Genomic DNA, 14,845 nt, shown 5'->3' on the forward strand with positions numbered 1-14,845 from the left:
ATTGGTCGAACAGTTAGAGGTGCATTAAATCGAGAATGAACAGCTGTTGCATAATCTGAGTAAGAATTTGTCAATAGAGACAGATGAAATATCAGCATGTTTGCTGGCTAGGCCTTTTTCACGTTTGTATAACTTGAGTTTCAGCTCAGGAATGGAAGGAATGGATGATAGTTACATTGTAAAAGGATGGATCAAAAACTGATATGTCTAACTACCGACTTATCAGTATCTCTGGTGTGGTAGTGAAGATTTTAGAAAAGTTAGTAAGAACTCGCATTCAGAAGTGGGTAGACAAACATGCTATACTCTGAAAGGAAAAGCATGGGTTTACTAAAAGAAGGTCGTGTTTTTAGCAATTTGCTCATATTTTATAACAATGTTACGGCCGAGTTGGATAAAGGGAATGGATACACTATGATAATGTTGGATTTTATAAGGCATTTGATGAGATACCACACAATAGGCTGTTGCCTAAACTGGAGAATATGGGATTGGAATATAAACTCTTGACTTGGATCAGTGGATGGTTCACAAGCAGATATCAAAAAGTGATAAACAGTGGGTGTGAATCTTCCAGATTGAAGGTGACCAGTGGTGTATACGTCAAGGTTCAATCCTTAGGCCATTATTTTGTTCAATCTATACATTATACATTAGGAAGTATCTAACACAGTGTTTCCCAACGTGGGACGTACGCCCCACAGGGGAGCCATTTGAATATTTTGGGGTGCAATTAGAAAATGATGTTGCATTCGTCACCTCATCACCAATATACTCAAAAAACTCACCATTGTCGATGTTGCAACCGTGACTTTCCGAGAAAAAAAAGCTGACATCACTAGTACAGCAGTCAACATAAATACAGTATCAAGAAGAACTCTCAAAAAAGCAAAATGATGAGTCTATTATAACTTTATTCAACATAAAAGGAACAATGGCGTGGCTTTCTGACGAGACAGAAACGAAATACCGAAATTCAACTAGTTTTGCAAAAAAAAAAAAAAAAAAATTGTTGCCCTTCCCGTCGTCATATTTAGTCGAATGTGGCTTGAGTGCTGTAAATGACTTGCTACTGAAAAAAAAAAACATCTCAAAGCAGCATGCTTTTTGCTGCGATGTTTTTTTTTGTTTGTTTTTATCACTTATATTTTTTAGATGAAGTAGGTAAAAGTCGAGAAATAAATTCAAAATTAGTGTCCGATTCGACTTGTACGGTGTCTGCAGCGTTTTGCTTTCCTCCACTTCCTTCGTAATCTGCTACCATCTTGATCCACGTGTGCAGAAGTTGCCAGGAAACGTTTGAACGTAAGATAAAACTCTATTCCAAATTTGATGGGAAAAAATATATATATATATATAATGAACAACTCTTCATTTGAATCTATTCAGGCTGAACTTTTCACGACCGAATTTCTTACCAACTTAAGAAACAGCAAGTATTAAATTTTTTTTTTTTCTCGCAAAATCCGTTGAACAATGTGTGCGTGTGTCCCTCCCTTCTTCAGTTACCCGTTTGCTTTAGTCTGATCGAGCTGAATTTTGCAAACAACCTTAAGCAATGTTAGAAACAACTACGAATATTCCAAATTTAGTTGAATGGTGCGACTGACAGAGATTTGTGTGAAGGAGAGCTCCCCCCCCCCCATACGTATTTTTTTTTATCTAGTTAAGCACCCCATGAGAATTTATATAAATTCCCATGGGTGCATAATTTATTATTATTATTATTAAACTATATCAGTTTGGCAGACCCTCAGACCCTATCATGTTAAAAGTGAGCCTAATCGAATTTTGACCCTAATGATTTTTGTACTGAGAGTGTCAGTAAATTACTCAATGCACTACTTGACTTGGAATTACTGCCATGAATCTTGATACATAGTTTGAACTAAAATGCAAAAACTGTGTAGTACTATCATAATAACCTTCACTCTCCCCTTTACTATTACTATCATAATATCCTACACATATCAGGAAATTATGGTAATAATGAATGCTAAAATATGGTCTTCTGATAGCTTTAGCACAAATGAAAAAAAAAGAAAAAAAAGATATTGTTTGTAAAGTTAATCCCTAATCATATTTAAGTGTGGTATTAAACATTGGAATTTTCCCAGAAATTATACCTATATTTAAGTGTTTTTTCTTTTTATGTGAAGTTGCATCCATTCATTGTTTGAACTGCTAAATAAATATTTATATATTTGTCCCCAGCACATCAGTTATACCAGCAATGCATGATAACCGTTATGACACAGCATTTGCGTCCCCCAGTGTGTCGGGCAAAGGTAGCAGCTATCTGATTGGCGTCTTCGAACAGGAAATGGTGATGTGAATCAAACGAGCAATAAGTGAAAGCCGGAAACGGTTATCCTGATAGGATGGTCACGTGCAAATGTTTTGGGTACGCTCAGAATGGTGTAATAATAAACAGAAATCATCGATTCAAGCGTGTGGCCGGAAACAGCTGATCGATGCGAGAGGCGGACGAAGGATCAATAGGATCGTCAAGTCTAATAGACTTGCTGCAATCGATTGATCAGGTGACTGTGATTGCATGGGAATGTATATGAGCCCACCGCACGGAACTGTGTTCTGAATGGAAGGTTTAGCAGCAGACAACCATTGAAAATACTAAGATTGCAACAGAAATGAATGGGGGTTATCGGTAAGTTGGCATCGGCACGCGGACTTGGGAAAGTTCCACTCCATGGAATGATGCAGCCCAGCTGAACGTATAAGCGTCTGAACTCTAGCACGAACTCCTGACCGTTATGCTTGCTTAATGCAAGCAGTGGCTATGGAGAAATAGTCTGCAGTATGTTTTTTTTTTTTCTCTCCCTTGGGCCCTTGATACTAATAGAGCAAGGACTAGATGATATGGTTCGGACAGGACACAAGTTTTGCAATATATCATGTCTGTCGACCTTTAATCTTCTTGCATTGGTCAGTTGTTTCCATCTACGTGACCGATGTTGAATTGATGTTTTTTTTTTCTTCTTCTATTACCATCCTGGGTATATCCGAGACACTTGTCATCCTATAACAGTTTTGGCCTCACTGTCCATCTCGTATCATCATCATTCCACGTTCAGATTCAGCTCCCGACCTTCGCCCATTATTACGCACTTGGACGTAGATGCTGTCTTCCACAGACTATCCACCACCTTTTTATAGCATGTGTTTCTGTGAGGTGTCATTGGTTACTCTTACTAGTAGAATCCATTTAACACGGGAATATCTGTAATATTTTACAGCCACCGAACGCATTGAATATTTTAGAGGTCCTGTTGATAGACACGCACAATAATAACTGATAAAAAGAGCTGGTAATCAATGGATGATATGATGCCTTCCCATGCACAGAGCGAGTCAGAAGAAATACCCATAACTTCAGATTATAGCTGAGGTGCTTTTCGTTAAAAATAAATAAAAATCTTCAGTTATCATTGGTCTGATGTTGAACTGCTACATAATTGTTTGAATTTTGAAAAAAAAAAAGGCTGTATTTTTTTACTCACCGTAAGTGGCTAATGCAAGTTCTTGTTGTCTGACAGTGTTCAACTAATGTTCTCATGGTGAATAAGCATGCCTCTGCGTGTTCCAGTGAAAAACAGTTTGGTGTTATACAAAGGATAGTATGAAGAACGGTATATATTTATCCATGCTATGCACACAAAACCATAATCCTTTGGATCGATAAATAAAATAAAATAAATGAATAGCATTGCACAATCTTATTTTGGATGCTACCGTATAATCCTCATCAACTGATGGAAGCAACACAGAACAGCTTCATTGTGTCAGGACAACGAATAGCACTTCTGAGGAACTCTTCCAACGTGAGTTTTAAATTCTTGAATGAACACTTTACAAAGTGTGTGTCCATATTTTTAATTTTTACCACTGCGTACTCCTTGATTTTTAATAACTTCAAACAGTTGATCGTTCATTATTAGGTCCATATTCATATGTAATTTTTTTTTTCCTTTAAATCTTTGAAAGACTTCCGCTATAAGCTGACCTCCGCTATAAATTGAAAGTTGCATCCCATATGTGCACCTCTATTGATAGGACAAATCCCCAGCTTAGATTCAACTTGACGAATCCTGCCCAACTTATCTGTCTTCACTAACGTCTTTGCAAATGCATTCTTTCAATTTCATTATGGGTTTTGGTTACAAAATTAACTTTTGTTAACGTATGTTAAAATTACACACACACACACACACACACACACACACGTAATTCGAATGGGTAACCCAAATAATTTTCGCTAATCACTCGAATTCGTTAACAGTCAATCAAGTGTTACCTCCTCCCCTACTTCATACATCAAAATATTTCGGTGCTTGTCGGTGTATGAAGTAAAAGCGAACTTGTTCAAGAGAGGGCTCTAAAAGCCATAGATTGGGATTAATAAATACCAAGTCGAGAAAATTATCGAGGAATTATATTTACGCATTCCATTGCTCATTATAATCTTGCTGCGATTGCAAAACTTGTTAGGAAACTCATGACTAACAAGGGATTAATCCCTTTCCGAAATTCAGTTACGACTACGTTAATCCGATCCAAAGTTGACTGAGCAACACGAACGTCGTAACTGATTATCAACACGAGTTCCACACTCTCCATCAAGGCATTGGCCACTGCACGTCTTTATAATTCCGTATTAAATTGTACAAATGGAATTTCATGTCTAAGCATTAAAAGTTAAGCAATTTACATTAAAATTGAATTGTCCTGATGAGATTATTAAATCCTATCGAAATCCCTACTGTCAGAGCAGGATGGGCCAAATGATGTTAACAGATAGTGATTTTGAATCATAGTAATATTTTTAAGATATTTAATTAAAATTATGGCTTCATTTAGGAATAATTTATTTAAATGGCCATTTGAACAACGTGATATTGTCATTTTTTTTTTCCTATTTGTTTTTGAGCAATATTTTCTAAATATAAAATTGTTGAAATGTCTTAGAACCCTGTGTATGTTTTGCATAAGATATACTGATATGTTCGTATATATATGATCCAAACATCCATGACCGTGCATTGATCCAGAGGTGGCGTATACGTTATTCCATAGTATTAGTTTCTGAATGCGTGTTCACGTTTGATAGAAAATTAAAAACAAACAAACAAAAAAAAATCACACATCGAAATCTGTATAAATCAAACAATTTAATTTGTAATCAAGAATATAATCTTTAACTCAAAAACCTTAAGGCCCTTTGTAAAAGCTTCTTCATACACATCTTAAACTTTCTATTTTACAAAAATTTAAATGGTAATAGAATCGATTTTTTTTTTATTGTTTTATTTTTACACACAATAATGTGGCTGTTAGCCTGAATCAGTGACGATAGATCACTACATATGAAAAACTACCAAAACAAAAAATGTATAAAACTGGGGAAGGACAAAGCAATTCATCCGTATAACAGACGATAAAGTATCCATAAAAAGTAATTGTTTTTTTTTTTGTTTCATTCTTTTAGTTAAATTCATTTAATGGAGGTTGAGGAATTAGTGTGACTGGATATAATTCGAGGCTATAACATTCAAGTTATATATTATCTGGCAGTTACATTAACAGGAAAAAAAAAAATGCTTGGATAACAGTTCCTCTACTTGAAATATTAATATACAGTTATATTTTGCAGGAACAAGGTATGTGTTGCAAAACTAACGTTCAACAAAATCAAATACTGTATTAAATATATAATTACACTTAAAGAAACAAAATTATATCTAAATACGATAATTTATATTTTTCATGCTTTGGACAATTCTGCATGCGCTGTTTTTTTTTCTCACAAGATGGCAGCACAGTATCTCATATACAGTATATATTTCAATTAGGTTTATCTGACAATTACAGTACATGAATTTTTTTACCTATACAAAACATTTTCACGGTGATGCTGAGGTATATTTTGTAACCAAAAATATTTTTAAACTGTTAACTTGTTTTTAATTTTCGACTGTATATATATAGCGCATCATTTTGCTTGCGTTTTAGTAAAACATTAATCCAACTATTTTTTTTTAGTTTTAAATCCTCCTTAATTCGAAGTACTGTATATTGATTCACATTAGACTACTACCTACATGGCATTTGGCAAACTTTTGCTTGGTATGGCGAAGCGATTGTTGTTCGTACAGTATAACAGAACCTATCTAAACAGTTCAATTAATTCATCAGTCATTAGTTTGAATGTATAATCAATTTTCATTGTAAAAATCTGTTAACTGTCCTCAAAACAATCCTAGTAACAAAACGGAAGATATTAATTTCTAACAAATAGGAATGTTTATTAGGAAATATGAGGTGTATTTCTGTCCTCTTTCTCTCAAACACACCCTTGTTCCTGCAGTACATAACCACATTCTCTCCAAGTTAATTATTATTATTTTTTTTTCAAATATGAATTTGCAAGTTTTAGTTGAAACTAACATGGAATGAGGGCCAAACAAATTGGCGTATAACTCTAAATTTGGCATATAACCTCTCCACTTTTTTTTTCTCCCCCTCTCATTTCTACACAACAAATTTCAATCTGATTGACTTTAACATTGGATTTAAACTTCATCAAAATATAACTTTTTTTTTTTTTCTTGTTACCCGCTCCTTGGCAAACGATTGTTCCCATAACATGACCTATACAGACCTTGGCAAGGTCAAGAACCACATACATATAAACGCAACATTGACGCATATAACATTTATAAAAATCGAATACAGTAATATACAGCAGATGGAGGGTGGGAGGGGGGGGATCGACTAGATGGTTAGATATTCTTTATGTTACAGTAAAAGACGTGATATATGGTTGGTAACATTGGGCACCGCCCATTAACAGTTATGGCAATTCTACATGTTGGGTTTTGAGGATGGGAATGGTGTGCCAGCACAAAACTCCCTCCAACATTCGGCGATCCACAGAACATTATACATAATATATCACTAGTCGCTAAGTTTTTTTTTTTTTTATCCTTTGATTAAAAATAAGTAATATACACTTTTATTTCCCTCCGAAGGTTGACAATCACGTGCTTTCGTAGTTATGTTTCTTCTCGCTAGATGGCGCCTCCTCACTTATGATTATTATTTATTTTTTTTTAAAAAAAAAGTCTTTTCAATATCTCTTTCGTTATTATGTCCATCGATCAATATCTATACCCGAGTCTGGAGTGGTTCGAGTTGGTGATGTAAAATGAAGAGCCTGGCACTTACAGGGGTTTTCATGACAGGTACAACTTATAGGCGTCAAGTTCAGCTGTCGCTCGAAGTCCATAAGCTGGCCCATGAAGTTAATATTGGGAGATATATTGGCCTTCCGCTGTCGGACGAAGTCATAAGCGTCATTCAAGGTCATGCTCAATTTATGCATGAGGTAGGCGAGGGTGATGGTGACAGATCGGCTGATACCAGCTAGGCAGTGGACCAGTATTCCTAACCTCTTTTGGCGGGCTTCCTCTGGAAAAAATTAAATAAATATAAATAAACATTGACATTAAAATCACAATCAAATGCATTTCAGTCTATATAACTTGCATATTATCAGCAAAATGCATTAAAAAATTATAAGTACATCTGAGGAGAGCGTAGTTTTATTTTCTTAAACTAGATGGCGCAATGTACACCGGATGAAGTTTTTCTTGTCAGTTAAGTGTGTAATAATTTGGTTCAACACATCCGATGTTTGTTCGTGTAATTAACTCAAGCTAAAAGCATCCAAAAATACAATATAATACTTATTGGTGGCGCAACTTGTAAATGAAGCCTATAAATAAAAAAAATTATTTCCCATTTTTTTTTAAATAAATTGTTCATCATCTGGATCATCATCAGCATACGAATATGTTATTCGTTATTCGCTGGGACGTTTGGGAATAACACCTAAAACATTAACCACAGGCGAGTGTGTTATGTCTGTCAATTGTTTTCAGAGTCCTTTTTTGTACGAAAAATTCTCCGTGTCTTCTGTATTCCAACTTAGGTGATTACAAACTATTATGTCGATTATGAAAGTCCGAACACTGGTATTTTCTTCATAAGGTTTTTAATATGCGTAAAAAAAAGACATCTCGTGAAAAACAACAACCAAAAACTCCGATTCACTTGAAGATAATCGGGTAGTACGTGTATGGAAAGGTTGGTGGATTCGTGGGAAAGGGTTATGACAAAAGCTTGTACTGCGAACATTCGTTGTCACGCAACTAAATTCTCTCACGTTCATATGTGTGTGTGTGTGTGTGTGTGTGTGTGTGTGACGCTTACAGTAATCACGAAGTGTAACTGGGAAGACAAACAATACTGTTGATGACCAAACATAATGTTTTGTCAATATCTACTGAACCGTGTCTTAAAATGAATAAAACAAAACTAATAATGAATAAATCGTAAAAAGCAACATTTAATGATCCTTCGTTTATCTGCATCAGTTATTCATCATTCATTCTACCAGAGGAATACTAAACACACACACACACAAACGTAATCTTGTTGATTTATTCCATTTCGCTAATATGATTAAATTACGCCTTCTTTTTTCACGTCTAATAATTCTTTTTTGGTAAATGAAAACAATTATTTTTATCTACGTGCGAGCTTCGATATTAACAGAACGTGCGAGGTTCAATGTGGTGGTATCAAAGAGCTTATTGGCTGACCCGCCCACGCGACATTTTGAATAGCTGTACTAACCATGAAAGGAGCAAGTCACTTGGCTACCTGCCAAGAACAAGCCAGTTTTCGCATTTTGAGGCATGCGCATTAGTGACCAACAATGGAAAAATCAGCTGAGTTGGTACATATCCTTTTTCTTATGAATGGACGTACTTGACCCACGACTTTATTCGTGTGGAGCGTTAAAAGGAAATAACGGAAGAAATGTTGAGCTGTAAAAAAAAAAAAAAATAGATAAAAAAACAAACAAAACGAAAAAATAGATAAAGTTGCCTTTTGCAGATTAGACTAAAATGAATGATAAGTCGAATTGATTACAAGGTGACACGAACATGGACAAAAAAGGATCAATGGACACGCTGTTCAACATACGTGTAAACTGTAGATTGGCTGATAAATCGAGAACCATTGTATGCGAAAGAAGGGTTATTTCTTCTTAGTCTCATTTTACAGGATAGCATGACGGGAACATGTTAAAGAGAGTGACGAGTCAGTTTAGTGTTTTCAATGTTTCCTAATATCTCTTCGTCATCGCTAATCAGTGTAAGAAAATTACATATTCTGTTCCTCTACCACGTTAATCACCGTATGAGATCGGCACAAATTACAACACCTGTATCCTCCTTTACCATGCAAGTCCAAACAGGCTTTCCAGTTATACTTCTCAGAAGCAGTCAGGAGGTATAAATACGAGAGGGTTATAATTGTCACCGGTGAGGTCAGGCCTGAAAGGAAAAAGAAAGTAGAGGGGGGGGGAGGGCAGCAAGGGGTTGTGGTGTAGCATTTAAACCATAATTACACAACTGCCGCGAGGCATTATGGGGCCGTACAAAGGAGAAAAACAGCAAATGCCTCGAGCGACGTAGTTAAAAATGAACGGAACACGAAATGAATGAATAGGAAAGGCTTTATTGCAACGAGAAACCTCCAGTTACACTAGAGGGAGCTGTAGTAGGCTGTAATGGAATGAAGTCATTCAATGGCTCGGAAAATAGCATGAAAGTTAGGCTGACATTTAACACACAAGATATTTAAAATTAATACCGTGTTCTTTCCCGGAACTGGAGAGACAGAAAGATTTAAAAGTCATAAAGTACTCCTTCATCTGTCAACAGGGGATTCATTTCCCACTGCTCCGGCCTCTGATGCATCAAAATGAATGAACAGTGCGCGGATGTTGAGGGATCGTGTTACAGGTTGACTGACCCCTATGTTCTTATGAAGCGTCTCGAAAAAAAAAACTTTCTCTTAAAAGCTATACGACAGCAAACAGTGGTCTGGGCTGCGATCCTACTTTTGAGTGTTTTACTTAGCGTGCGAACCTAAGCCTCTCCATTTCAATAGGAGGTTGGCTTTCCGATTGACATAATAAATCGGAAATTGTCTGTCATACGATTGTTGAGATGTGTGATAGTGCTGGGAAGTTGGTGCTGTTGTAAGGGTTTTGTAATAAGATCAGGGATCTGTTGCTGTGGGACTTGTAGTATTTTTGTCATGCACCAAAGTTCTTACTTAAACATATACCTAGGTAGTTTTCTTAAAGACAACACTTAATTTTTTTCCCCCTGTTTTGAAGGCAAAGACAGATGGAATTTCGGTAAAAGGTTATATTCTAAATAAAAATATTAATGGGATAGGTTTCAGTAATTTATATCTCCAGGTGGTTAACTCAAAGCTTCGGTCGGTATGAGTTATTGAACGAATATATATATACTGTATATCTTCTTCTTCTTCTCCCTCCTAGTCTTAGGCCTACTGGCCTGTTACAGCAGGGTTTTTCTTGAATCCTTAAGACTTAGAAGGGCTTAATATCTTAAGCTTTTCTAAGTCGTTCCCGTCCTAAGGATAAGGTGATTAGCCCTATTCCTCCCGGTATATTCTATGGCTGTAGTTGCGTGTGTTCACTGGACCGGTTTGCCTGCTTGCAGGAGGAAAACCCCCCAGATAAACTGGGGGAGGGGCCTGCTTTCCACGACCATGACTGATTAACTTGGCTATGGCTGAGAAAGATCCTTAAGCTCCTCACGTCGATGACGGGAATCGAACCCGGGATACTCCTTTCCAGAAATCCTTCTTGAGACCAATTTCCAGCTACTTCAGCACTCCAATAAGCAGTGGATTGGGCGATGAACTGTTGACTGTAGGGTTGATTACGATAACCACTTGACCAATCGGAATAGCAGTTTTCATGATTATTGCCAGAAACCGTTGGACGTAGGAAAATGCAACTCACAGAGTTATGCAAGAATCCATACGCTATTGATTGCATTAGAACTTGAACCCTCTTATCTCGAGAGAGCACCAAAACCGAGTCATCCACGTTCTGTTATCCACAATGTAATTTCATCTTTGCGACAACAGTAGTAAGATCATTATCTAGTTAGGATATGGTTCTTTTTCTTGACAGTGCTTTCAAGATCTACTGTAAGAAGTTTCTGTTAACTGGCTAACATCTGGAGATACTGGATGACTCGTTTCGGTTTGTAAATTGTGTATAGTAACTTCAGTGCTGCCGCCTTGTGACCACATCTGGAAACTCAAGCATTCTTGAAATCTTTTTTATGAATTTGTATACTAACTCTGTAATTGCCTGTTTATTGAAAGGTTAAAAACAAACGCAAGTACTGTGGCCGAATATGGAAATTAAATGCTATAGTGAAGGCATAACGGAAGAGATCGGAAGGGGGGGAGGAGGAAGAAACCAAGAATAGATAAAATGCACGCGGGTGGAAGAACTAAACCGCGATATGTCACGGGGGCTTGCACAGAACGGGGTGGACAGCGGAATGCCACATCTGCCTGAATAGGGTTGGGTCGAAGCACGTGTGACACTAACAAAACGGTAGGGCGGAACAGGCCGACGTGGGGGGGGGGGAAGAACGACCAACGATAATAGAACGGAGCGCTCTTTACATAAAATAAGGTTTTCTTTCTAACCCTCGCTTTCCTTCGCTTCAAAAGCTTTCGGCTGGAGCAGACTTCGTTTCCCACGGTTCGGGTGGTCGTTCAATGCAGCGTCGTGAATGGCGAGCCAGCCTACAAACCCGAGAGATCTGCGCTGGAGAAAAAAAAAAGCACCTCGTTTCAATAGGTGTTGCATCGATATTCCTGACACGCACAGAATGAGAAACGAATCCAGCCAATTAGAATGCGGCAGACATGACGTCATCCAAAGATCAGGCAGGTGTGGCTGGAGGCGGTTTCTGACCGATCCGAAGAGAATCTCAGACGGTCTTTCGCTGAATCGTCGCTAGGGGATGTTGGCGTACTATCAAGCAGCTTCATAAAAAAAAATTAAATAATTTAATTGAAATACAAATAAGCCAACACGTTTGTTTGCTAGTTTTTTTTGTTTTTTTTTAAGAGATGATTCTGTTCCCATAAGCGTCTTTCCATTTTCCCAGTAAACACTCCCCCCCCAACAAGATTGATTCTGTGGTCCGTCAGCAACAGTGTAATTGCTGCTTTGCTTACTCCTCAGCGTTTCGCTTCGTTTGGCAAACTACCGTAACGCTCTAGCGCCGTGCCCCAGTTGTGCCCTGGTGGCGAGAGTGTGCAGTTAGACCTTGAACCCACGCCACTCGGAGTTCAAAGTACATGAGGATGTTTACAGAGACGGTTGAGGGTTGCACAGTGAAGAAAGGGGGACTTGAAAAAGGGTGAGAGACAGAGAGAGAGGGAAGGGGGGGGGGGGAGGATCGAACTCATTTATTTCCACACTCGAACTCAAGTTACTTGGTGGTTGGCTGTTAGAAGATGCCGTACTGACACGCTCTATTCCGTTCACCCTCATGAAGGGTCATGTTTCAGAATAATGCCTACGTGTGGAAGAAACTAGTTGCAATGCTAATTTCAGAAATTCGTGAAAAAAGAAAAAAAAAAAATACACGTGATTATTAAAGGCGAAGCAAATTTATTATTCTCTTTGTATTACCGACTACATGCTCGGTTAATGTTAAAATTCAGCTAAAAGGTAATTATAAAAACGGTGTAGTGAAACTCATGACTAGAGAGGGCGCTGTAGTATAATCTATTACGAAATACAGAAACAAGCGTTAATGCTACCGATAGGAAATTATATTAGACTTCAGTATTGTAACACAAGTCTGTAAAATTCATTTCCTCAGGCAGGCTCAGTAGAAAGTGGATGGAATCTCGGCGCGGTACATCAAACACAGTTTAGATCTTTAAACAGCTTTCAGAGACACTGGGGGAAGGTGTGGGCAGGGAGAAGGGTGGTTGGTATCCGCATTTCATCACTGTACAAGGATGGCTGCCAGATGAGCACACTTCCAAGTTGGCGTAATGCCAAAGAAGCTCGTCCGCATCACATGAGGATGGCAGTGCACGTGCGAAGATGACGTTCAACACGTGCACTTGATTTCCAAGAGCCATGACGAAGGATGGGGTGAGAGACAGAGAACGGGAATGGGGGGGGGAGGAAGGACGGGGAAATGGCATTAAGACGGATGAATGTTTACATTGCAGGCTCTATCAGATGTCCTTCCTGAAGTTACCCCGCAACATGGAAAGACCGCCGATGGAGAGAACAGAATAGCTCGAAAAAGAGAGAAAAGCAAAACAGATGGTACGCACAGTAAAAAGAGAGAGAGAATGTAATCGAAGATACAGATAAAACACATGGGTGAATATAGAGAGAGATTTTTGATTTAAAAATGAATAGACAGATGGGAAGAGCTGAGGGAGATTGAAACCTAAACAAACAGATGGACACTTGGGTGAAAATGATAGGCGAGAGAGTATATTATTGTAAATAGAGCTATTGAAATACACGGACGTATATTATTGCCTATCGAAATTATTATCTCTAACAGTCTTCTTCTTCCTCTTGTGCCTTATCCCATCTATTTGCGGTCGGTCTTTTTTACATGATGCGACCTTACGCGCGCGATCCAAACCGACTTGTCGCAGTGCCTGACGTTGTGGGGGTGGTAGTGGTATTTTTTCTCTATAGAAGTGTGTGTGTGTGTTCACGGGGTCGGTTCGCCTGTTCTGGGGGACGAAAAACCTGAGTTTCCAGGAGAAAAAAAAACAGCTCTACCTTCGTATGAGACTGGCCAAACTCACCCTTCGTCGAAAGAGACCAGATAAAGATTCCTCACGTTACGGAGGGGATTCGAACCCAGTTCTTTCCCACCAAAGGGCTTTTACCGACTGAGCTACGAAGGCTTGTAAATTGTTATCTCTAACCAGGTACTGTTTATTGCAATGACAGCATACACTGTCGTGCAGAATGAGCTCATTAGAGGGAAATGTTTGCTGTCGCATGGTTTTGCTAAAACAAGCACAAAATGTAACTTTTGAATGTGGTTCAGATTAGTGTTAATGTATTACAATACATGCCCAAGTAGAAGTTCAACTTACATTTCGATAAGCCTGCTATTGCATATCGGAAGTAATACCTCTGATAAAATGTCATAATATTTGACTTCCGTGTCACTTTAATTTTTACAATAAATCACGTCCATCTCTCGATAAGATCACTACGGGAATGGAATCCAGTTGAATCTTGCATCATATTACGGCAGCGCTCTCAAGTAGGTGAACAGCTACCAAGAATTGAGGTCTGGATCATATGCGTTTCACTAACATTAGTCCGATACTATCCAATTCGTTTTCCGCATCTTCGATAAGATGAGACAAGCGCATTTTGCCTCAGAAGACCATTTGAAAGAACTGAAAATAAATTTTGTAATAACGCAACCGAATCTTAAGTTTCTTTCTACATTCTTTAGTGCACTGCGGACTAAATTCTTATGAGGATTAGTCTGCATCAATGACAACTGATAGGAGGGTCTAGAAATGTTTTGGCTTCACCCTCAAGGGAGAAAAAAAGTGAGCTTCCACTGATTTTATTCCCCCCCCCATCGAAACAGCACAACCGATGCATGCGTTTCTTAAAATAGTTGTGCAAAAACACTACCCGACATTAGAAACCCACCCATCGGCCAAAGAAATAAAAGATGGCCTTCTTCTCTTAAATCTTTTTTTTTTTTTTTAAAAAAAAAAAAAAGGTCACACATTCTGGGAGTGTTCCAAATCAATTGTAAACACACGATTTCCGGAAACACCAGACATTAACTCCCGTTGAGAAAAAGGTTGGGTCTATCTGTGTGTGAGGGGG

General features: G+C 38.0%; 1 protein-coding gene across 1 annotated transcript in view; it reads right to left on the minus strand.

Annotated features, from left to right (window-relative positions):
• Positions 1-5,174: 5,174 nt before the first annotated feature.
• The window catches only part of LOC150110105 (dual specificity protein phosphatase 7-like), a 28,976-nt gene continuing 19,305 nt past the window's right edge, over positions 5,175-14,845 (minus strand). Inside the window, 1 exon segment of the mRNA XM_090391432.1 lies at positions 5,175-7,488. Within this exon segment, the coding sequence (XP_090247558.1) occupies positions 7,166-7,488 (323 nt within the window). The 3' untranslated portion in view covers positions 5,175-7,165.

This window comes from Typopeltis vanoorti, chromosome 1, assembly GCF_054136105.1.
Source record: "Typopeltis vanoorti isolate ZY-2024b chromosome 1, IOZ_Tvanoo_1.0, whole genome shotgun sequence".
Taxonomy (NCBI): domain Eukaryota; kingdom Metazoa; phylum Arthropoda; class Arachnida; order Uropygi; family Thelyphonidae; genus Typopeltis; species Typopeltis vanoorti.